At 36.7% G+C, this 23,400-nt stretch overlaps 1 protein-coding gene and 1 pseudogene across 2 annotated transcripts in view; one reads left to right on the top strand and one right to left on the bottom strand.

Annotated features, from left to right (window-relative positions):
• BRIP1 (BRCA1 interacting DNA helicase 1) overlaps window positions 1-23,400 on the top strand; it is a gene marked incomplete at both ends in the record, with an annotated part of 186,619 nt that overhangs the window by 73,453 nt on the left and 89,766 nt on the right. Inside the window, 5 exon segments of the mRNA XM_079726063.1 lie at window positions 1,145-1,344; window positions 7,808-7,940; window positions 16,427-16,581; window positions 18,947-19,112; window positions 19,230-19,370. Of these exon segments, the coding sequence (XP_079582189.1) occupies window positions 1,145-1,344; window positions 7,808-7,940; window positions 16,427-16,581; window positions 18,947-19,112; window positions 19,230-19,370 (795 nt within the window).
• On the bottom strand, window positions 22,753-23,272 carry LOC307067783 (protein tyrosine phosphatase type IVA 1-like; annotated as a pseudogene). Its single transcript has one exon. The product of its transcript is annotated as a protein tyrosine phosphatase type IVA 1-like (transcript).

Genomic DNA, 23,400 nt, shown 5'->3' with positions numbered 1-23,400 from the left:
CCAAGATGATCAATAGTCTGACCTAAATCTGCCTTTTCAGCCTTCTCTGCTACAGACTCCCAACTTGAACTCTTCAAAAATTTACCTCAAGGTCCCGTGAGGATACCTTGTTTTTTCCTGTATCTCTGCTTTTGATTACACCTATATTGAATTGCCCTACTCTGTGTATCCAAATCCAAATCCAAATCCTGCTCATCTTTTAAACTCCAGTATATTTCCTACTCTTTTATGGTTCTTTCTCAGCCATCTACAGCCGTCTGTATATTATTATTTCCTCAGAATAACTCAGTGGCAATTGCTATGTGACATTTTGTATTAGTCAGGACTCTTTCAGTTGCATTTGACACAAACCCAGCTTCAATAGAGCTTAAAAAAAAATACTTGACTCTTTATCGTGATGACTTTGTAATCAGGCAAGTTCTTCCCAGTAGGAACAAAGATAACCATAATCAGCTAGCTTTTTTCCAGCTAGGTAACCTGGAAAAAAGAATATGATTTCACATTAGTCACCCATAATTACTCTGATTGGCCTAGCTTAGATCTCATACCCATTCTTGAACCAGTCACTGTGACCATAGACAGATGGAATACTTTATTTAATTGACAAGCCTGGGTTCTAAGTCTACCCACATTATGAGAGTGGTGATGTCCCTTGATTAACAGCTTAACAGTCCTACAAACATCACATGGGAGTTAGGGAAGAGCACTTCTCAAAAGGGTTGCAGAAGAGACTGAAATGACATAGATACATACTATATTGTATTAGGATTTTGAGAGTCTTTTGAATCTTGTGTTGTTACTTTAGTTTTAAGGGTTTTTTTTTTTATTCTGCTTTTTATATTATGTTGGAGATCCCTTATACCCCTTTGTGTAACCAGCCATACATTGATCCTGGCTCACTTAACATATGATTTTGGTTGATAGGTTTACAAGTATTTTGAGAGTGAAAAATGGAAAACTGTAATGCTGAGCTGATATTTGGTTGGCCTAAGTGCTTTAAAATTTTAAGACTGAGAATCAGTTGCTTATATAGTTGGACTTGTGATATTGCCCTATAGTGTGAATTTTTTCATGAAATATCTTGCCTATTGCTGTTAAATCCATTTTGCTGAATGTTTTACAGGAAAACTCTTTTATCTTATAGATGGATATCAATCTGAAAGAACAGGTTGTCATTTTAGATGAAGCTCATAACATTGAGGACTGTGCTCGGGAATCAGCAAGTTACAGTATAACGGAAGTTCAGCTTCGGTTTGCTCGGGATGAACTAGATAGTATGGTTAACAATAATATAAGGAAGAAAGACCACGAACCCCTACGAGCTGTGTGCTATAGCCTCATTAAGTAAGAACATTTGTCTTTCAGTGTCATTTGTGCTGCCTTTGTATTAAAAACATGTTTTATTGTGCCAAGTATTTTACAATTAGTAAACTTTGACCAGGCTACTTGGGAAATGGATTGTTGTTTGCCCATTAAAGGTAGAGATAGGCTAGTCCAAACTTTTGTCTTGTTCAAAAGAATATAGTGAACGTAACTGATTTTTAAAATTGATAACTGTGAATCTTATTCCTAATTTAGCAGGATAATAGTAGGATAGCAGGATAATTTAGTAGTCCCGTAGGACGTGTGTAGGATATTGGGCTGAACATTAACTAAACATGGTTTTAATTAACGTATTTTAAAATTCTGGACCATGGCTTTATTTTATCGCTTTCTCCTACAGTTTGAGTAGGATTCTGGTTTGATGAGTTTCATTTAACCAAGATTTCAATACTGTAAAGTAATAGATTTAGTATTTTATTTATTTATTTTTAAAATTATTTATTTATTTGGCTGTGTCAGGTCTTTGTTGTGGCACACAGGATCTTCGTTGTGGAATATGGGATCTTTTCATTGCAGCACCTGGGCTCTTCTCTGGTTGCAGAGTGTGGGCTCTCTAGTTGTGGTGCACGGGCTCTAGAGCGCGCAAGCTCAGTAGTTGTGGCGCGTGGGCTTAGTTGCCCCGCGGCATGTGGGATCTTAGTTCCCTGACCAGGGATCCAACCTGCGTCCTCTGCTTCGGAAGGAGGATTCTTAACCACTGGACCACCAGGGAAGTCCTGATTTAGTATTTTATTGAAACTTACATTAGATAGTTTCCCTTTCATTAGACGTTATGTTGTTGATCTAGAATCTCTTTACCTTAGAAAAAAACCTTACCTGACACTACATCCCGTTCCATTTATTGCAGCACTTTTCTGTTCCCTTCACAGTATATTTTTTTAATTTGCATGTTTATACACCCACATGTTCGAACATAAGAGGTTTACAAATTTATATTGTAAAAACCTTTTTCCCGGGCTTCCCTGGTGGCGCAATGGTTGAGAGTCCGCCTGCCGATGCAGGGGACGTGGGTTCGTGCCCCGGTCCGGGAAGATCCCACATGCTGCGGAGCGGCTGGGCCCGTGAGCCATGGCCGCTGAGCCTGCGCGTCTGGAGCCTGTGCTCCGCAACGGGAGAGGCCACAGCAGTGAGGGGCCCGCGTACAGCAAAAAAAAAAAAAAAAAAAAAGACCTTTTTCCCACCCCATCTTCCATCTGCTTAATTTCTGTCTTCCTGAACAAGTTTATCATTTAGTTCATATTTATGCAAAAATGAGTCAATATAGATACTTTCTCTTATCCCTCCTTTTTACCCAAATGATGGCATGCTATACATACACTTTTTTCTTCTCCATTTTAAACATAAAATATATTTTATTTTTGGGTCTTCCCTGGTGGCGCAGTGGTTAAGAATCTGCCTGCCAATGCAGGGGACACGGGTCAATCCCTGGTCCGGGAGAATCCCACATGCTGCAGAGCAACTAAGCCCGCGTGCCACAACTACTGAGCCCACGCGCCTCGAGCCCATGCTCCACAACTAGAGAAGCCACCGCAATGAGAAGCCCGCATGCCACAACAAAGACTAGCCCCCGCTCACCGCAACTAGAGAAAGCCCGTGCGCAGCAACGAAGACCCAATGCAGCACCCCCCCAAAAAATATATATATGTTTTATTTTTTAAAAGCCAGTTTATTGAGGTATGATTGACATATATAAAACTATTAATATTTAATGTAAAAACTTGATGAGTTTGAGATAAGTATACATCTATGAAACCATCACCATGGTTTTTAACATAAACATACTCATTGCCTCTAGAAGTTTCCTTCTGCCCTCTTTATTTATTATTTGTGATAAGAACACTTAATATAAGACATACCCTCTTAGCAAATTTTTAAGTATACAATACAATGTATTATATATGTTAACTGTAGGCATTGTACTTTATATGTACATTTTTCTGTATCTTGCCTTTTTTCACTTAACAATATATTTTGGAGATCTTTCCATATCAAGACCTAGAAAGCTTCTCAGTTTTAAAAAAATAGTTGTCTAGAATTCCATTGCATGGATGTACAGTAATTTATTTAACCAGCCTCTTATAGTAGATATTGAGGTTGTTTTACAATCTTTTGCTATTACATTGCTGTAACGAATAACTTTGAACATATGCCCTTTCATATGTCTGGGAGTATATCTATAGCAAAATTTTTAGAAGTGGGATTCTTGGGTCAAAGCATAGATCTACATGTAATTTTGATAGGTATTTTTAAAATTTACACAGTAGATGGGTGAGTGGAAGACTAATTTATACTCTGACCAGCCATGTATGAGAATATGAAAGTTGTTTTTTTTCTAACCTGATGGGTGAAAAGTATCCCAGTGTACTTTTCATTTACATTTCTCTTTTTTAAAAAAAAATGTATTTATTTATTTGGCTGCGCCAGGTCTTAGTTGTGGCACATGGGATTTTTGCTGTGGCACACGGGATCTTTGCTGCGGCGTGCGAGATCTTTAGTTGCAGCATGCGGGATCTAGTTCCCTGACCAGGGATCGAACCTGGGCCCCTGCATTGGGAGCGCGGAGCCTTAACTGCTGGACCACCAGGGAAGTCCCTCATTTACATTTCTCTTAATGTGAGATTAAGCATTTTTAAGGCCATATATATGTCCTTTTCTGTCAACTCTCTGTTGACATTTCTGTCCTTTTTTTGTTCTTGTTTTTATGATTTTTCTTATTGATTTGTAGATGTTCTTTGTAAATTGGCCCTTTGCTTGTGATAAGAGTTGCAAACATTTTCCCCTCCATTTTGCTATATGCTTGTGTCTTTCCTTGTGGTATTTTTTTTTTCTTTCCCCTTGCGGCACGCGGGCCTCTCACTGCCGTGGCCTCTCCCGTTGTGGGGCACAGGCTCCGGATGCGCAGGCCCAGCGGCCATGGCTCACAGGCCCAGCCACTCCGTGGCATGCGGTACCCTCCCAGACCGGGGCATGAACCCGTGCCCCCCGCATTGGCAGGCGGACTCCCAACCACTGCGCCACCAGGGAAGCCCTCCTTGTGGTATTTTTGCCATGTAGAAGTTTGTCGTTTCTATTTCACAGCATAATTGTTGAAAGAGTTGTCTATGGTTGCTGATTCTATTTTCTCACTTCCCATTCTTTCCTTATCCATCCCAGTAGTGTTGCTGTCTGCATCATTCTACTGAAACTGTTCTTATCGAGATCTCCAATGATCCAGAGATTGCTAAGTGCAAAGGTTATTTTTCTGTTATTTTACTTAGCCTCTCAGCATTGTTGGATACTGTTGACTACCACCTCTATGAAAAGTGTTTTTGTCTTATCTTCTGTGGAGTAATAGAAAATATGTATTCAATATATTGGTCTCTGTCCCCAGTTCCTGGCACGGAAGTCCTAAAACCTTTATAATTTCCTAAGTGATAAGAGCACTAAGAGCATTTTCTGTTCTACTATTTCATTTTTGGCTCCAGTTCCTGACAGAGCTCCTAAATCCCCTGCGATTTCCTGGATGACAGGTCTGTCTTTTGTTCTAATGAGGTGATGGATTTGTGGGCTCCTGGATGGGTCTGGTCACTAGAAAGACCAAGACATGTTTAAAAGCTTGGAACTTTCAGCCCACCTCCCCTCTGGGAAGAGGAGAAGGGCTGGATATTGAGTTAATGTTCCATCATGTCTTTGTAATGAAGTCTTCATAAAAATACCAAAAGTACAGGATTCAGAGAGCTTCTGCATTGGTGGACACACCTATGTACTTGGAGTGGGGTGCACTTCGCCTCCACAAGGACAGAAGCTTCTGTGCTTGGGACCCTTCCAGACCTCACCCTATATATCTCTTCATCTGACTGTTGTTAATCCTTTATTATATAATAAACTGGTAAATGTTTTCCTGATTTCTGTGAGCTGTTCTAATAAATGCTCAAACTTGAGGAGGGGGTCATGGGAGCCTCTGATTTATAGCTGCTTGGTCCGAAGCACAGATGACAACCTGGACTTTTACAACTGGCATCTGAGGTTGGGGGTGGGAGGGACAGTCTTATGAGACTGAGTGCTTAACCAGTAGGGTCTGTGCTAACTCCAATTAGTGTCAAAATTGAATTGAATTATAGGACACCCATCTGATGTCTCAGAGAATTGCCTCTGTGGGAAGAAACCCCACATACGTGCAGAGACCAGAGGTGTTAGAAGTGAAGCAGTGAGAGGAGAGCAGACACCCAGGAATGTGTTTTCCTAGACGGCTTCCATGACATCTTCTGGTTTTCCTCCTCCTCACCGTTTGTTCTTTCTCAGTTGCTTTTGATAGTTCTTACTTTGTTTGATGTCTAAATGTTGAAGTACCTCAGGGCTTGGTCTTGGGACCTCATTTCTTTTCTAGTTCTGCACTCTCCTTAATTTACATAACCCTAAAGCAGTGCAAATGAGGCCTGAATCTGAGTCTGTTCCAACCTCTCCCTGGAATGCCATTTTCATATACCCAACTATACTTTCTATCTCTGTTTGGATATAAAATGTCAACTTTCCAAAACACTCCTTTCCTTCCCCTGTGTACTCTCCCCACTGCCCGTGTCTTCCTTGTCTAAGCAAATAGTACCAACCAGTTCCTCACATCAAAAATCTAAGTATTATCCTTGATTACTGCCTCACCTCATCCAATTCATCAGTAAGTTTTATAAATGCCACCTACAAATACATCCCAAATCCTTCAGTCTCATACCTGTCATCCCAGAATCATCCCTCAACTAGAACAGCTGTAACAGCCTCCTAATAGGTCTCTCCTTTCATTTTTGTCTTTCTCCTATAATCCATTCTGGCTTATAAACTGGAATCATCTTTTAAACACTTAAAATAGATTATCTCTCATTTAAAATTTTCTGTTTAAAATCTTCCCATTGCACTCTGAAGAGAATCCAGACTTTTTATCCTGGCCCAACATGATCTGATTCCTGCTTATCACTCTAACATTGCTCATACCATTATTCCTTTCTGCCCATTGTGGTCCAACTACATTGGCTTTCTTTTGGGTCTTTAAATAAGCAAAATTTGTTAAATCACCTGAGGATCTTTTCACCAGGTATTCTTCTACTTGGAGTACTCTTTTTTTCCCTGATCCTCCCATGACTGAATACTTTTTGTATTCAGTTAGAATATATGTCACCTCAAGAAGAGCTTTCTTGACATTCAAATTAAAGTAGCAGTTAGATTACATTAATCCAGTTTATTTTCATTATATCACTGTCACTACCTGATATTGTCTTGTTCATGGAATTGTTTCTGAGTTTATTTCTGTCTCTCTTAGTAGAGTCTAATTTCCATGAGAATAAGGACCTTGCCTATTTTATTTACTGCTGTGTTTCCACTATCCAGTATAGTGTCTGGCATAATATAGGCATTTAAGCACTCACTGAATGTACAAATGTCTGTGTGTGTGTGTGTGTAAATGAATATATTTCTATATTTTCTAGCAATTCTCTTTTTTGTGTTACTATTTAACACTATAATCTTTTTATTAGCCTTTAAATTATTTATTTATTTAATTTTTGGCTGTGTTGGGTCTACGTTGCTGTGCGTGGGCTTTCTCTAGTTGAGGCGAGCATGGACTACTCTTGGTTGCAGTGTGTGGGCTTTTCACTGAGGTGGCTTGTCTTGTTGCGGAGCATGGGCTCTAGGCACGCGGGCTTCAGTAATTGTGGCATGCCGGCTCAGTAGTTGTGGCTCATGGGCTCTAGAGCACAGGCTCAGTAGTTGTGGCATGCAGGCTTAGTTGCCCCGCAGCATGTGGGACCTTCCCGGACCAGGGCTCGAACCCATGTCTCCTGCATTGGCAGGCGGATTCTTAACCACTGTGCCACCAGGGAAATCCCTATTAGGCTTACTTGTATTTCCTTTTATGTGCATTTGGGATAAGCTCCTAAGACCTGACTGTCAGTTGGAGAGACAAACAAGTAAAGCAGTGTGAATCCACAAAACACAAATGGGGAACCACATGCATCTTTCTCTTTTTTGAGTAAAAGCTTACTTTTTTAGCTGTATATTTATTTTGCAATGTGAAACATGCATGCTATTTAAAATGTGTCTTGGCCTTCCCTGGTGGCGCAGTGGTTGAGAGTCCGCCTGCCAATGCAGGGGACGCAGGTTTGTGCCCTGGTCCGGGAAGATCCCACATGCCGCGGAGCGGCTGGGCCCGTGAGCCATGGCCGCTGAGCCTGCGTGTCCGGAGCCTGTGCTCCACAACGGGAGAGGCCACAACAGTGAGAGGCCCGCATACCGCAAAAAAATAAATAAAAAATAAAATAAAATGTGTCTTAATTAATCCACATATATGTGCTCAGAGCTTCAAGGAATACAGATCAATGTATTACATTTCTCTTTGCTCTGTTGAAGTAGTGCACATAAGGATGATACTGGTTGATGGAATTGTTTTATTTTATTACAGTTGGTTAGAAGCAAACTCTGAACATCTTGTGGAAAGGGATTATGAATCATCCTGTAAAGTATGGAGTGGAAGTGAAATGGTCTTAAATTTACACAAAATGGGCATAACCACTGCTACTTTTCCCATTTTGCAGGTACGTTTTTTTTTCTACCTGTGAAATTTATTTAGTAAATTAGAAATGACTTAATAGTGAATGGTTAATCCAGAGTAAAAAAAAAAAAAGTAGCAAGTTAATTGTTTCAAAATTTTATTTTATTATGTAAGTTTGATAATCTTTAAGTGATGGCATAAATTATGGATGAAAAAGTAGCATTATTAGTTTGAAGGATATACGGCTTAATTAATACAGAATTAATTGCTTTATTTAAAGCTAAAAGAAGTCAGTATTTTTAGGTTATAAATATTTTGTCAATTATAAAAGTTAAAATTTTGGAAAATAAAAAGATAAGAAATTCATGTTTTATTCTACTTAACTTAGAGGTTATAAACCTGGGTATATAGAGATTATGGGTGGGCTGTGGGATACTGTGAGCCTTATGAAATTACATTCAAAATTTTATGAGTATTTACTTTTGTACGTTTTTCTGGATAGAACCTTCATGACTTACATTATTCTCAAGAGTGTTTGTTTGGGGTTGTTTTTTTTGTGTTTTTTGCAGGTGAGAATGTTTTTACTTTCTCTTTTTGTTCTTATTTATTTATATTAATTGACTTTACTTTTAAAGTGGTTGTTATAGGTTTATAGAAAAAGTGAGCAAAAATGAGCAGAATTCTCATATACCACCACCCCCAACCACACACATATTCACAGATACTATAGATTCTCTTATTATTAACATCTTGCAATAGTAGTACGTTTATTACAATTGAACCAATATTGGTTACATTATTTTTAACTAAAGTCCGTAGTTTATGTTAGGGTACACTTTTTGTGTTGTACGTACAGTTCTTTGAGTTGTTATGAAAACATAAAGTCACGTATCTACCGTTACAGAATCATACAGAATACTTTCATTGCCTTAAAAATCTTCTGTGTTGCACTTATTCATCCCTTCAACATGCTTTATTTCCTCTGCTGAACCTCTGGCAACTACTGATTTTTTTGTTTTTCTGACTCCAAAGTGTTGCCTTTTCCAGAACATTATATAGTTGTAATCATACAGTATGTGGTCTTTTTAGACTGGCTTCTTCCACTTAACAGTATACATTTAAGGTTCCTCCATGTCTTTTTGTGGTTTGATAACTCATTCCTTTTTATTTCTGAACTATGTTTATTGTATGTATGTACCACAGTTTGTTTATCCATTTACCTACTGAAAGACATATTGGTGGTTTCCAAGTTTTGGCAATTATGACTAAAGCTGCTATAAACATTTGTGTGCATGTGTTTGTATGGACATACTTCCTGCTCATTTGGATAAATACTTAGGAACACAATCGCTGGATTGTATGGTAAGACTATGTTTAGCTTGCAATAAACTGCTAAACTATCTTCCAAAGTGATTGTACCATTTTACATTCCCACAGGCAGTGAATAAGAGTTCCTGTTGTTCCACATCCTTGCCAACATTTGGTGTTGTCAGTGTTTTCAATGTTAGCCATTCTAATAGATATGTAGTAGTATCTCATTGTTGTCTTAATTTACATTTCTCTAATGACATGTGATGTGGAGCATCTTTTCACATGCTTATTTTCCATCTACATATTTTATTTGGTGAGGTATCTCTTCAGATATTTTGCCTACTTTTTTTTTTTTTTTTTTTTTTTTGGTACGCGGGTCTCTCACTGTTGTGGCCTCTCCCGTTGCAGAGCACAGGCTCTGGACGCACAGGCTCAGCGGCCATGGTTCACGGGCCCAGCCACTCCGCGGAATGTGGGATCTTCCTGGACCAGGGCACGAACCCGTGTCCCCTGCATCGGCAGGCGGACTCTCAACCACTGCGCCACCAGGGAAGCCCTTGCCTACTTTTTAATTGAGTTGTTTGTTTTCTTATTGTTGAGTTTTAAGAGTTCTTTGGGTATTTTGTATACAAGACCTTCATCTGATAGGTGTTTGCAAATATATTCTTCCAGCCTGTGGCTTGTTTTTTCATCCTATTAATGGAGTCTTTCATAGAGCGTAAGTTTTTTGTTTTAATAAAGTTCAAATTTTTTTCTTTGATGGATCCTGCTTTTGGTGTTGTAACTAAAAATTCATCACCAAACCCAAAGTCACCTAGGTTTTCTCCTATCTTTTCTTCTACAAGTTGTATAGTTTTGTATTTTACATTTAGGTCTGTGGTCCATTTTGAGTTAATTTTTGTGAAGGGTGTAAGTTCTGTGTCTAGATTCATTTCTTTGGATGTAGATGTTACTGTCACCATTGGTTGAAAAGACCATCCTTTCTCCATTGGATTATCTTTGCTCCTTTGACAAAAGATCAGTTGACTATATTTGTGTTGGCCCATTTCTGGGCTCTCTATTCTTTTCCATTGATATACTTGTCTGTTACTTCATCAGTTCCACACTGTCTTGCTTACTGTAGCTTTATAGTAAGTCTTGAAGTCAGGTAGTGTCAGTCCTCTGACTTTGTTCTTCAGCATTGTGTTTGCTATTCTCAGTCTTTTATCTTTCCATATAAACTTAGAATTGAAGCTGAGGCCCTGTGGAGCTCCTGGGCATGGAGGCCTTTCTGTCCCCCATTTCTTGTATATAGGGAACCGACTCCAGCCACCATGACCTTCCCTGGGTTCCAAAGGGCAGATTGGAACAGTTGCTAGGGAAGGGAGGGGATGCAGAGACAAGGGAGGAGAAGCCAAGAAACTACCGGAGGCAAGATTAAAGGAACCAGAGAAGCTAATCAAGATTAGGAGACCACCTGAGACGAGATCAAAGGAGTACAGGCCCTGCACACACCCTAATCTTGTCAGCAACCCCATCCTTGAACTATTGCTATAAAACCCCTCACCAAATCCTCTGGGGTGGGGGACACAGTTTTTCAGGGGCATGAGCCTGCTGTATCTCCCTTTGAGTGGCAAAGCAATAAAGCTGTCCTCTTCTACTTCACCTAAAACTCTTGTCTTCAAGATTCAGTTTGGCACGGTGCACAGAGACCGAGCTTTCTGCGTCAGAATCAGTTTGTCAGTATCCACCAAGTAACTTGGTGGGATTTTGATTGGGACTGCATTAAATCTGTAAATCAATCTGGGAAGAACTGACATCTGAACAATATTGAGTGTTCCTATCCATGAACATGGAGTATCTCTCCATTTATTTAGATTTTTGATTTCTTTTATCAGAGTTTTATAGTTTTCCTCATATAGTTTTAAAGAGGTTTTTGAACCAAAAAAGGTAAGAACTGTTGCTAACATGAACTAGCATTATGGGCATATGAGTATTAAAAATATATTTTAGACTGTACTTATAATTTTTGCCCTGAATTTTTAAAGTGCAATGTATCATAAGTAGTTTTTCATATGACACTTTTTCATTTTTTTGCATAAACTTTTTGCATTCTAAAGACTTTTCCTATCAACAGTAAAATGGGTTAAATAAATTGTGGGATATTCATACAGTAGACTACTATACAGCAATTTACAAAATGAACCACTGCCACCACAACCATATGAATGAATCTTACAGACATAAAGTTGCATAAGAGAAACCAGCACAAAAGAGTACAAACTGTATGGCTTCATTTTTATGAAATTTAAGAACAGACAAACATAATTATGCTAATAGAAGTCAGAATACTGGTTACCAGTGCAGGGGTAAGGAGTAGTTTGGGCTGAGAAGGGACACAAGGGAACTTTCTGGGATTCGAGGGATGTTTTGATTTAAAATTTTGATCCTGATTTAAAATCACACAGGTGTGTGTGTGTGTGTGTATGTACTTGTGTTTAGTGACCTATACACTTAAGATTAGTGCACTCTATAAAAAATGTACAAATAAAATATATGTCAAAGGAAAAAACTTGGAAAATACAGAGAAAGGTACAGAGGAAAAATAAAACTTGTTAACTTAAAAATGATTATTATTAACTTTTAGATTTGTATCTACCTATGTCTTCTATGCATATATTCGCTTAACATAAATTTTTGAGATGATACATATTTATTTTTACCTCTTCATTTAGTAATATGAGTACTTCCCTATTTTAATAAAAATTCTTTCGCATGATTTTTAGTTGCAGTGTAGCGTTTTTGTGAGTGCACATATTCTAAATTATTTGACTAATCTGGCATTTGAAATACAGGTTGTTGCCAGTTTTCCCAGAATAAGAAAAGGTTCTGATATGAACATCCTTGAAAATATATATTTGTATGTATCTCTGATTGTTTCCTTTATATATGGTAAATATTAATTCTTCGTTGCTTATTGTATTACATGTATATTCTTCTATCTATGGTTTGTTTATGGTTTTTTTATAAGTTTTTTAATTTTAGTGCATTCAAATGTATCATTGTTTTTTTCTTTTATGAATTGTGGTATTTGAGTTTAAGCAAGCTTTTCTTACGTTCTGCAACATTTTCTTCTAAAAATGTTAAAGTTTTTTTTAATAAATGTTTTCAATCAGCCTGGGATTCATTTTTGTTTATGTTGTGAGATATGTAATCCATTTTATTTCCTGTATGGATTTTCTCAGCTTCATTTACTAAATTATCCATCCATTTCACTCTGATTTGTAATGCCACATCTGCCACATATCTGATTTTCGTTTATGTATATGCTTATTTCTGGACTCTATTGTGTTCTTTGATTCTGTTTATTTAAGTTATCCTATTTATTAATCACTGTAGCATTAGAAAAATGCTGATGCATGGTAGGGCATATCTCCTCACTTGATTTTCCTTTGGAATGATCCTGGCTGTTCTTCGCCTTACTCTGCCATCTGAATTTTAGACTTAGCTTATAAATTTCTATGAACAATTCTATTGGAATTTTGACTGGAATTGCATTGAATTTATGGATTAATTTAGAAAGAAATGACTTATGTACAATATGAAGTTTTTCCATTCATGAACAAGATAGAATTCTAATCATTTATTATCTCTTTCTATATATCTTTCAATAAAATTTTATAATTTTGGAAGTCTTAGGTACTTTTGGTTAGATTTATTCCTGAGTAAGTTAAAGTTGTTTCTTTTTCAAATGGTATAATTCAAAAATTGCATTTTCTAATTGTTATTGGTGTATAAGGATGGTAGTTGATTCTTATAATCAACCACTTTGTTGGACTATCCTCTAGGTTCATCTGTAGATGATTAAATTTTCTATGTAGACAGTCATCCTGGCTATGAATATGACTATTTTCTTTCTTTCCATTTCCTTCACATTTTATTCATTTCTTACTTTGCTAGCTTAAACTTTCAGTACATGGTTCATCACAGTAAAAAGACATCCTAATCTTGTTGCTTACTTTAAAAGGACTGTATTACTAGTATTACACCATTTAGCAATACGTCTGCTGTATTTAAAAAAAATTTTTTTTAACAGTTAGAGATACAGTTCACATGCCATGAAATTTACCCTTTTAGAGCATACAATTCAGTGGTTTTTCATGTAGTCATAGAGTTGTGCAACGACCACTGCTGTGTAATTTCAGAACATTTTTATCACCTCAGAAAGAAACCTGTACCCATTAGCAATTGGTCACTCCCATTGCCTCCTGCCCCAGATCCTGGAAACCACGAATCCACTTTCCCTTTCTGTGGATCTACCCATTCTGGACATTTTATGTTCATGGAAGCACAACATGTGGTGTTTTGTGCCTGCCTGTTTTCACTTTGCGTAACGTTCTCAAGGTTCATCTGTGTTGTAGGTTCATCTATCAATACTTCATTCCTTTTTATTACCAAATAATACTACATTTTATGAATATACTGTATTTTATTTATCCATTATCAGTTGTTTCTACTCTTTGGCTGTTATAAACAATGCAGCTATGACCATTCATAGACAGATTTTTGTGTGGACGTGTATTTTCAATTCTCTTGGGTATATACTTAAGAATAGAATTGCTGGTCCATATGGTAACTCTATGTTTAACATTTTGAGGAACTGCCAAACTTTTCCAAAGGGGCTGTACCATTTTACAATTCCATCAATAATGTATGAGGATTCTAATTTCTTCCACATCCTCACCAACACTTGTTATTATCTCTTTTTTATTATAATCTTCCCAGGGGGAATGAAGTGGTATCTTCATGTGATTTGATTTTCATTTCCCTAATGACTCCTAATGCTAAGCATTTTTTTCAACTGCTTATTGTCCATTTATATATCTTCTCTGGAGAAATCTATATTCAAATCCTTTGCCCATTTTGAAATTGTGTTGTCTTTTATTGACTGTAAGTTCTTTATGTATTCTGGATATGAACAATGTATTGAATATATGATTTGAAAATACTTTTTCTCGGGGCTTCCCTGGTGGCGCAGTGGTTGAGAGTCCGCCTGCCGATGCAGGGGACACGGGTTCGTGCCCCGGTCCGGGAGGATCCCACGTGCCGTGGAGTGGCTGGGCCCGTGGGCCATGGCCGCTGGGCCTGCGCGTCCGGAGCCTGTGCTCCGCAACGGGAGAGGCCACAACAGTGAGAGGCCCACATAACGCAAAAAAAAAAAGAAAAGAAAATACTTTTTCTCATTCCATAGATGCTGTAGGATTTTTAGTTATTTTTAAAATTAGGTTAAGGAAGTTTCCTTTGATCTTAAGAAATTCATCAGTGTGATTATTAAATTTTTTACAAGTTAATTTTACCACAGTAACGTATGAACATAATTTAAAGGTCAATTACTACTATCAAGAAAAGCATTCATTTGCGCCACTCCTCTGTCCCAATTTTCATTCTCGGTGGCTCTTTTAACTCTTTTAGTGGCTTCCTCTAATGTTTAACCCCAATTTTCTAAATAACGTGGATTCTGCTACTTTTGAGTTTTCAATTTTTGATATTCTCTATTGACTTCCTATTAAGTGTGATGATGATTTAGCTCCTTTACACACACACACTTTCTCTCTCACACACACACGCACACACACACACACGCTCTCATACTCACCCTCTCTTTTCCTCTCTGTCCCTCCCTTTCTCCTTTTCCTCCCTCCTCCTTTCCCTTTCTTCACTCTCCATTTTCTCAGCATAATTATATTACTATTCAGTGTGCATATCATTATGTATATATATTATCATAGTTTATGATAGTCATCTCATGTAACTTACTTGATTAAAGTTTTAATACAACTCTAGGTTTCTGTGAAGTAATAATTACCTGTCTGTGTCTATGTGTGTGTTTCCCCATTTGCTTAGTTTTCTATTTGTCTATAAACCCAGCTGTCATTATTTAGGTAACCTAGCCAGAAGTAGCCTTGGAGTTGTCTCATGGTTCAATATGTAGAATGTCATTCAGTCCTTTTGTTTTTACTACAGTACCTTACCTTCAGGAGTTCAGAAGTTCCGTAGTTTTACAGAGTAAATTGCCAGTTGTCTGCCAGTGTTGGAGAGGAATAGTAGCCTTCTTGTAAGGTGTTTCTCAGAGAACTTGATTTTTTAAAAAGAACAATTTAATACTTGTTTTTCATTAATATCATTAATAATTTGTAGTGCCGAATGTTTTTCCAAGTTCATGTTGTCTTTTTTGTTCTTTGTTTCTTTTTGAAAAATATATTTGTATCCTTTAAAGTTTTGTTCAGTAGAGACTAATTTTACTTTTTTTTTTTTTTTTTTCGCGGTACGCGGGCCTCTCACTGTTGCGGCCTCTCCCGTTGCGGAGCACAGGCTCCGGACATGCAGGCTCAGTGGCCATGGCTCACGGGCCTAGCTGCTCCGCGGCATATGGGATCTTCCCAGACCAGGGCACGAACCCGTGTCCCCTGCGTCGGCAGGCGGACTCTCAACCACTGCGCCACCAGGGAAGCCCCCAACTTTTTTAAATGTGTATTATTTCACAATATATCTGAATATTGAGATTTATCTGTCTTACTTATCTTAACTATTTTCCCATTTTATTTTCATTGAACGTACATTTTATTGTCAAACATCAGAGTTGTCACCAGTATCTTTTATTGCTTCAATATTCAGGGTTTTTGTCTTTCACAATCTGGGAAAACATACTTTTATGTTTTATTATTTTGTCTTAATGTCCACACTTCTATCTGTATTTAAGCTTACGAGCCATGTAAAAACTAATGAGCCAGTTAGCATACATTTTGTATCTAGCATGTATTCTTTCTTTGAGTTGTTCTTTTACTTTTGCTTGTCACATAGTCTTATTATTCTCAGCATCAGAGTACTCCCTGGAAATAATTCAGGCATTTAAGTGGCATATCAAATATTTTAAGCTTTTTAAAAACTATTTGGTACATTTTTATTTAGTTCATTTCTTTTGAAAGGCACTGAATAAAACCCTAATTGCCTGAAGAAGTAATGAACCTCCTAAATGAGTAACTTCTTATTTAAGTAAGTCTTTGAAGAGAATTTGAGAATATATGGGAACTCAAAATATATTGTTGGCATTTGTGTATTAATGTTTGACTAAAATTTCAATGTATATTTCATTTGGGTTTTATTACAGTTTTAAGAGTTTTGTTTTCCCCCTCTTTCCCTGCCCCCTCCCCGTACACTTAATATGGTAATTCCTTATAGGGACATTTTTCTGCTATCCTTCAAAAAGAAGAAAAAGTCTCATCAGTTCATGGTAAAGAGGAGGCAAGAGAAGTACCTGTTATTAGTGCTTCAACTCAGATAATGCTCAAAGGACTTTTTATGGTGCTTGACTATCTTTTTAGGCAAAATAGCAGGTAAGTGAAGATAATCTGGTCTGTATTCTTCCTCTTAAAAATATTAGCCTTATTGGGTGCTAGCATGTGTTTAATACCTACTAATTTTATATGAGTACATGGGATAGTGACAAACAAGTGGTATAAATATTGCTCTTACTTACTGGCACAGACTCAGTCAATTGATGTTAGTTTTTATTAATGAAAATGAGTATGGAAGCCAGTAAATATATACAATTAATTAATTCAGCATTAAAGTCCTCTAAGACTAAATTTAAGTTTTCTTTTAAGTATAATCTAGATGTTTCTTCCCGTGTCAGAAAATCTCTCTTATTGTGTAAATCCTCTATTTAATGAAATGTGGGAAATGAAAAGCAGTCAACTCCCCACACACTACTCCTTAAGTTATAGTACTACCTGGTTCCAGTATTTTTCTATGGTAAAATATACACAATATAAAATTTACCATTTTTAAGTGTACATTTTAATAGCATTAAGTATGTTCATATTGTTGTACAACTACCACCACTGTCAATTTCTAGAACTTTTTCATCATCCCAAACAGGAACTCTATACCCATGAAACAGTATCTTCCATTTCCCTCTCACCACAGCCTTTGGTAACTTCTATCCTACTTTCATCTCTATGGATTTGCCCTTTCTAGGTGTCTCATATAAGTGGAATCATACAATCTAATGTTTTCAAGGTTAATCCATGTTGTAACATATGTCATTCCTTTTTATGGCTGAATAATATTCCATGTGTATATATACCACATTTTGTTTACCCATTCTTACATTGATAGACATTTGTATTGTTTCTAGCTTTTGCGTATTGTGAATCATGCTGCAGTGAACATTGATGTACTAGTATCTGTTTGAGTTCCTGCTTTCAGTTCTTCTGGGTACATACCTAGCAGTAGAATTGCAGGATTATATGGTAATTCTGTATTTAACTTTTTGAGGAGCCAGTGTGCTATTTGTCATAGCAGCTGCACATTCTAGATTCACATAGTTATGCACAAGAGTTCCCAATTTCTCTACATCCTTGCCAGTACTTGTTATTTTTTGTTTTTTGGATCATAGCCATCCTAATGGGTATAAAGTGGTATCTCCTTATGGTTTTGATTTACACTTCCCTAATGACTAGAGATGTTGAGCATCTTTTCATGTGCTTATTGTCCATTTCTATATCTTCATTGGAGAAGTGTCTACTCAAGTCCTTTGTCCATTTTTAAATGGGGTTTTTGTTGTTGAGTTGTAGGAGTTATTCTGCATATTAATCCTTTATCAGATATTTGCTTTACAAATATTTTCTCCCATTCTGTGGGTTCTCTTTTCACTCTCTTGATAGTATTCTTTGATGCACAAGTTTTGAAATTTTAATGCAGTCCAGTTTATCGATTTTTTTTTCTTTTATTGCTTGTGCTTTTGGGATCCATTGAACATAGCCAAATATGATGTCATGAAGATTTTCCCCAATGTTTTCTTCTAAGAGTTTTATAGTTTTTAGCTCCCAGTATTTTTATAAAATTCCCTCCACATAGTGCAGGGTTCCCGACTTGAACTTTGAATTCTGATCTCTCTAAGGGTAAAATTAACAGGCAGTATTACCGTGAGGACACGGTAGAGAATACCAAATTTTATTCTGTTTAAGCTTAGGTGTTTATAGCCTCTTATTGAGAGAAATTATAAGCTGGATGGGATCACGGAGATCATCTGGTTTAGTACTTTCATTAAAAATAGATGAAGGGCTTCCCTGGTGGCGCAGTGGTTGAGAGTCCGCCTGCCGATGCAGGGGACGCGGGTTCGTGCCCCGGTCCCGGAGGATCCCACATGCCGCGGAGCGGCTGGGCCCGCGAGCCATGGCCGCGGAGCCTGTGTGTCCGGAGCCTGTGCTCCGCAGCGGGAGAGGCCACAGCAGTGAGAGGCCCGCGTACAGCAAAAAAAAAAAAATAGATGAAGACTGAGATCCGCATTTCAAAGGAACTTAAAATTAGTTTCCTAAAATTTCAGTAAAAATTGTCTTTCTATTTTCTCATGCAATAAAAAAGTTTAACCCACTTTTTAGTTTCTTTAACAATAGTACTGTTAACTATTTTATAACTAATGATGTAACATAGAATGCAAAGAGCTCTGAACTAGGAGTTAGGAGGCTTGCATTTTAATTCTGGCTCTGCCATGATTTATGTAATGTTTGAACATAGGGATGGGAAGTGATAAAGGGTGATATTTAAGTGATATCTAACCTCTGTAAGGGGGGACTGACTCTAAGGTTTAATGCCTTATTTCTATCAGGATTACTGAATTTTAGTGGTGTGGGTTGTTGGTGGGGGACAATGTTATCTAAAATTTTCCCATTTGATTACCATTTTATTTTTATTTAGATTTGCAGATGATTATAAAGTCGCTATTCAACAGACTTACTCTTGGATAAATCAGACTGATGCTTCAGATAAAAATGGGTTCTTGGTTCTACCAAAAAATAAGAAACGTTTACGACAGAAAACAGCAGTTCATGTGCTGAATTTTTGGTGCTTAAATCCAGCTGTGGTAAGCTTATCATGCTGTAAATGAGAATTCTGTCTTCTTGCTCAATACCAACAATTAAATAAATGTGCTTGACTGTTTTAAAGATGATTTTATGTATCTAATGTTGTTTCCTTTTAGGCCTTTTCCGATATTAATGGCAAGGTTTGGACGATTGTTTTGACATCTGGGACATTATCACCAATGAAATCCTTTTCATCAGAACTTGGTGTTACATTTACTATCCAACTGGAGGCTAATCATGTCATTAATAACTCACAGGTTAGGTTTTTTTGGTTGTTGTTGTTTTTTTGAAGGCTCTTAGTCTTTTTACCTCAGTATAATTTATAAACAAATTAAAAGGTAACTGAAGTACTGGCCAACATTTCAGTTTTAGAATAAAGGAAAATTTGTCAGCTACTTGGTAGTGTCAACAAAAGGAAATACAAATAAATAGCATTCCTTCAACCCAGTGAGTAAAAATATACACTTTCAAGGCAAGGACCATATTGCAATTTCCTTATTTAAATAAGTTTTAAGTTTTTTAATGAAAATGAAAAAGAAAACAAAAATTCAACTTTTTTTTTTTTTTTACTGTAGTTCCTAATTGTTTAATTATTTGTGTTTTTATTTTCCATTAGACTATGGTATATCCTTATTCTAATTTTTACATCCTCATCTTTCCACTGCACCTAGATTAATACCTGGTATTAGTTAGCAAGTGTTCAGCACGTTTGAATATCTGAAATGAATTAAAAGTATTCTTATGAGTCCTGTGACTTAAGATTTTAATTTATTTATTTATTTATTCGTTTGTTTTTATTTTTTGCTGTGTTGGGTCGTCGTTGCTGTCTTTTGGCTTCTCTGTTGCGGTGCACAGGCTTCTCATTGTCATGGCTTCTCTTGTTGTGGAGCACGGGCTCTAGGCGCGCAGGCTTCAGTAGTTGTGGCTTGTGGGCTCTAGAGCACAGGCTCAGTAGTTGTGGCGCACGGGCTTAGTTGCTCTGCGCATGTGGGATCTTCCCGGACCAGGGCTCGAACCTGTGTCCCTTGCATTGGCAGGCAGATTCTTAACCACTGCGCCACCAGGGAAGCCCAGATTTTAATTTTTTATAACAATACCGTGTAAATGTTACTTTAATTTTCCTAAGAATGTTGAATTGTCATTTGTCAGTCTGCCTTCTTTTTCTTTTTAGGAAGTAATTTAAAGTGGTTAGCTACATGCTTAATACCACCTGTGGGCCTAATACAATTCCAGTTCTTTATAAAGAGCTATAGTTTTCAACCAAGAAGTATTTTTGGAAATTACTGGCATTTAGTAGGTGAGAGACTTGAATGCTAAACTCCTATATAACCAAGGATTGTGCTTTCCAAAATCCAGAATGCTCCTGTATAGAAACATTGCTATAAGCAGTAGCAAAGGAAAAATATATGTTGCACATTTTCAAGATATTTTCCTTAGAGGTTCAAATAAATATGGAAAGTTATTAGTAAATTCAGCATATATTTTTTCAAAAGAATGTTATTATAGGTTCTGTGTTCTCAATCTAGTGCACAAAAGCCCATTTAACCTGTAATGTCGCTAAATAATAATTAACAATAATAATAATAGTGCTAGTTCAGCTGGAGTCTGTTATATTTCCCCCAACTTTTAAAGAGTTTATTTTTTTATTTTAATTGTGGTAAAAAACACATATCATAAAATTTACCATCTTAACCATTTTTAAGTGTATAGTTCAGTTTTGTTAAGTATATTCACACTGTTGTATATAACCAATCTCTAGAGCTTTTTCATCTAGCAACACTGAAATTCTATTCTTAAACAATAATTCTTCATTCCCCCCTACTCTCAGCACCTGGTAACCACCATTCCACTTTTTGTTTTTATGAATTTGACTATTCTAAATACCTCATGTAAGTGGAATCACAAGGTTTTTGTGATTAGTTTATTTTGCTTAGCCTGGTGTCTTCAAGGTTCATCCTTGTAACATGAATCAGAATTTCCTTCCTTTTTAAGGCTGAGTAATAATCCAGTTGTGTGTGTGTGTATCACGTTTTGTTTGTTCATTCATTCCTTGATCATCCCAAATTTTTATTTAAAAAATGGAAAAAATAGTATTAATATAGTGAATATCTTTATACTCTTAACCTAGATTCATCCGTTTTTAACATTTTGCATCTGTATATATATGAGACAAAGGAAGAGAATAGTAGTATTGCAAACTGTTGATGATTACATTAATTTTGGTTATGGTATTAGAAAGTAATTTGTAGACATAGTGACACCTTGCCCTTAATTAGTTTAGCATGTTTCTCCTAAGAACAAGTACATAATCTTGCATAACCACAGTATCATGATCATATCCAAGCAATTTAATATTGATTCAATAGAATCTGTATTTTTCCAGATATTCCCAATGTGTCTTTTTTTTGATGATAAATGCATTTCATCATTTATTTAATGTTTAAGCTCTCACACTAGATCTTTACAAGCTGGTGAACACTGACAAATTATTTCTCCCACAGAACTATAACCACATGTTCCGGGACAGTATAAATATATGGTTGAGCTAACGTTAATACTCATCACCATTTTATCTATAACATAATAAAACAAATTGTCAAGTATCCACATATTAAGTTACACAGCTCAAAAGACATAAAACATTAAATGTCTGCTCAATTCATTAGCAGAAACCCACTTTTTTTTTTTGGCAAGAGAGGTTGGGAATCACACTTCAAACAAAAATAAGTTGGTAAACGACTTCAGATAAGTTTAAAAAAAATTACAAGAATTTCAGAAATTTTATGATTAAGAATTGCTTTAGCTACAATAACAAAGTATTTCTACCTTTTAAAAACATATTTACTAAATTAAAGTACATATTCTACATGTTCTTCACAAGGCAAAGGCAACATTTTACTAAAAAATACTAAAAATACCCTCCCTGTAAGTTACACCCCAAAGTGCAAACATTAAAATTAACTGTAAGGCTTTTTTGTCTGGGGACATTAAAGACATGTGCTTCCGTACAATGTAGATTTTCTATAACAGCACAAAATGAGTTTTATAGATGGACATTAAATAATCACTGTAAGACTTGGTTAATTAAAAAAAAAAGAACAAATCTCATGTATACTGGTATGAATGTGGAAGATGTAAACATATCGTGAGCAAATAACCTCATAGGCCCTACTTTCTACGTTGGAAATGCTGGAAGGAATAAACCACATAAGGTCCAGAGTTTTCATAGTTCCTGGGATTTTAGTTCTATATCATACTAAAAATATACAAGAATTGTGCTGGATATTTTGACACCTAGTCTTTCTAAATTTCTTATATATTGATAAGATTCTGGCATGGAAACAGATTTAAAGACATGACTCAGTACTGCATGATTTCAGGAGAGGTCATTTGGTACAAACGATAAGCACATTTTAAATGCTGAACAGAAAGAATCCTTTGCTAAGTGGCTAAGTAGGTTGATCATAACCCAAGCATAGAGGTTGCAATTCTGCCAGGCTTGTGGCTGGTAAAACTGCTTTTCAACACTCCTATGGAAGTTTCATCAGACTTTACCAAGCCAACGTGCTGGCTAACATGTACAACAGATTCCGTCTGTCTAGGTTCCACTTCCAAGCAGTGGCATCAGGCACCCCAGTTTTATTGAATGCAACAGTTATTTCTATGACCACTGGAGTCTTTGAAGCACAGCCACATTTTAGGACGATACTTCTCCAAATACAAAAGTTGCTTGCTGTTAAAAGCTCCATGCCGCTTTTGTCTTATGAACTGTACTGCATCTTCATATTTCATTCCACCTTCAATTAATGCTAGGACAACAAGCAATGGACCTCTCCCAAGGCCTGCAACACAATGAAAGGCAATACAACAACCAGGGTCTTAATGAAACTTAATTTTCACAAGACTTAACCAGTCATCAACCATCTGGTTAGATGGTGGTACACCATCATCAAAAGGCCATTCAAGAACATGGATGCCTTCTTTCTCCAGAAGAGTAGTGTCATAAGTTGCTTCACATACTCTTACTATTGTGGTAACCATACTTCTTAAGTTCCTTTATAAATTTGTTTAAGGTTGCATTAGTTGGATTGTGTGTAATGAGAAATCTCACGTTCTTGTAAGTGACTTCCACGTGAGCTGGGCGGTTCATTCGAGCCATGTTAATTTTGTTAAAAAACACTCAATAGGGTTATGAAAGAATTTTAAAAATTGAATACAGAAATGATGCAAATAAACTGAGTCTACTTCAATATACTACACTTGAAATTCTCAGTGCTTTCGAGTATG

Source organism: Hyperoodon ampullatus (assembly GCF_949752795.1).
Source record: "Hyperoodon ampullatus genome assembly, chromosome: 19".
In the NCBI taxonomy this organism is placed as follows: Eukaryota; Metazoa; Chordata; class Mammalia; order Artiodactyla; family Ziphiidae; genus Hyperoodon; species Hyperoodon ampullatus.
Note: the sequence above shows the minus strand (reverse complement) of the source record. Positions and strands in the feature narration are given on the sequence as shown.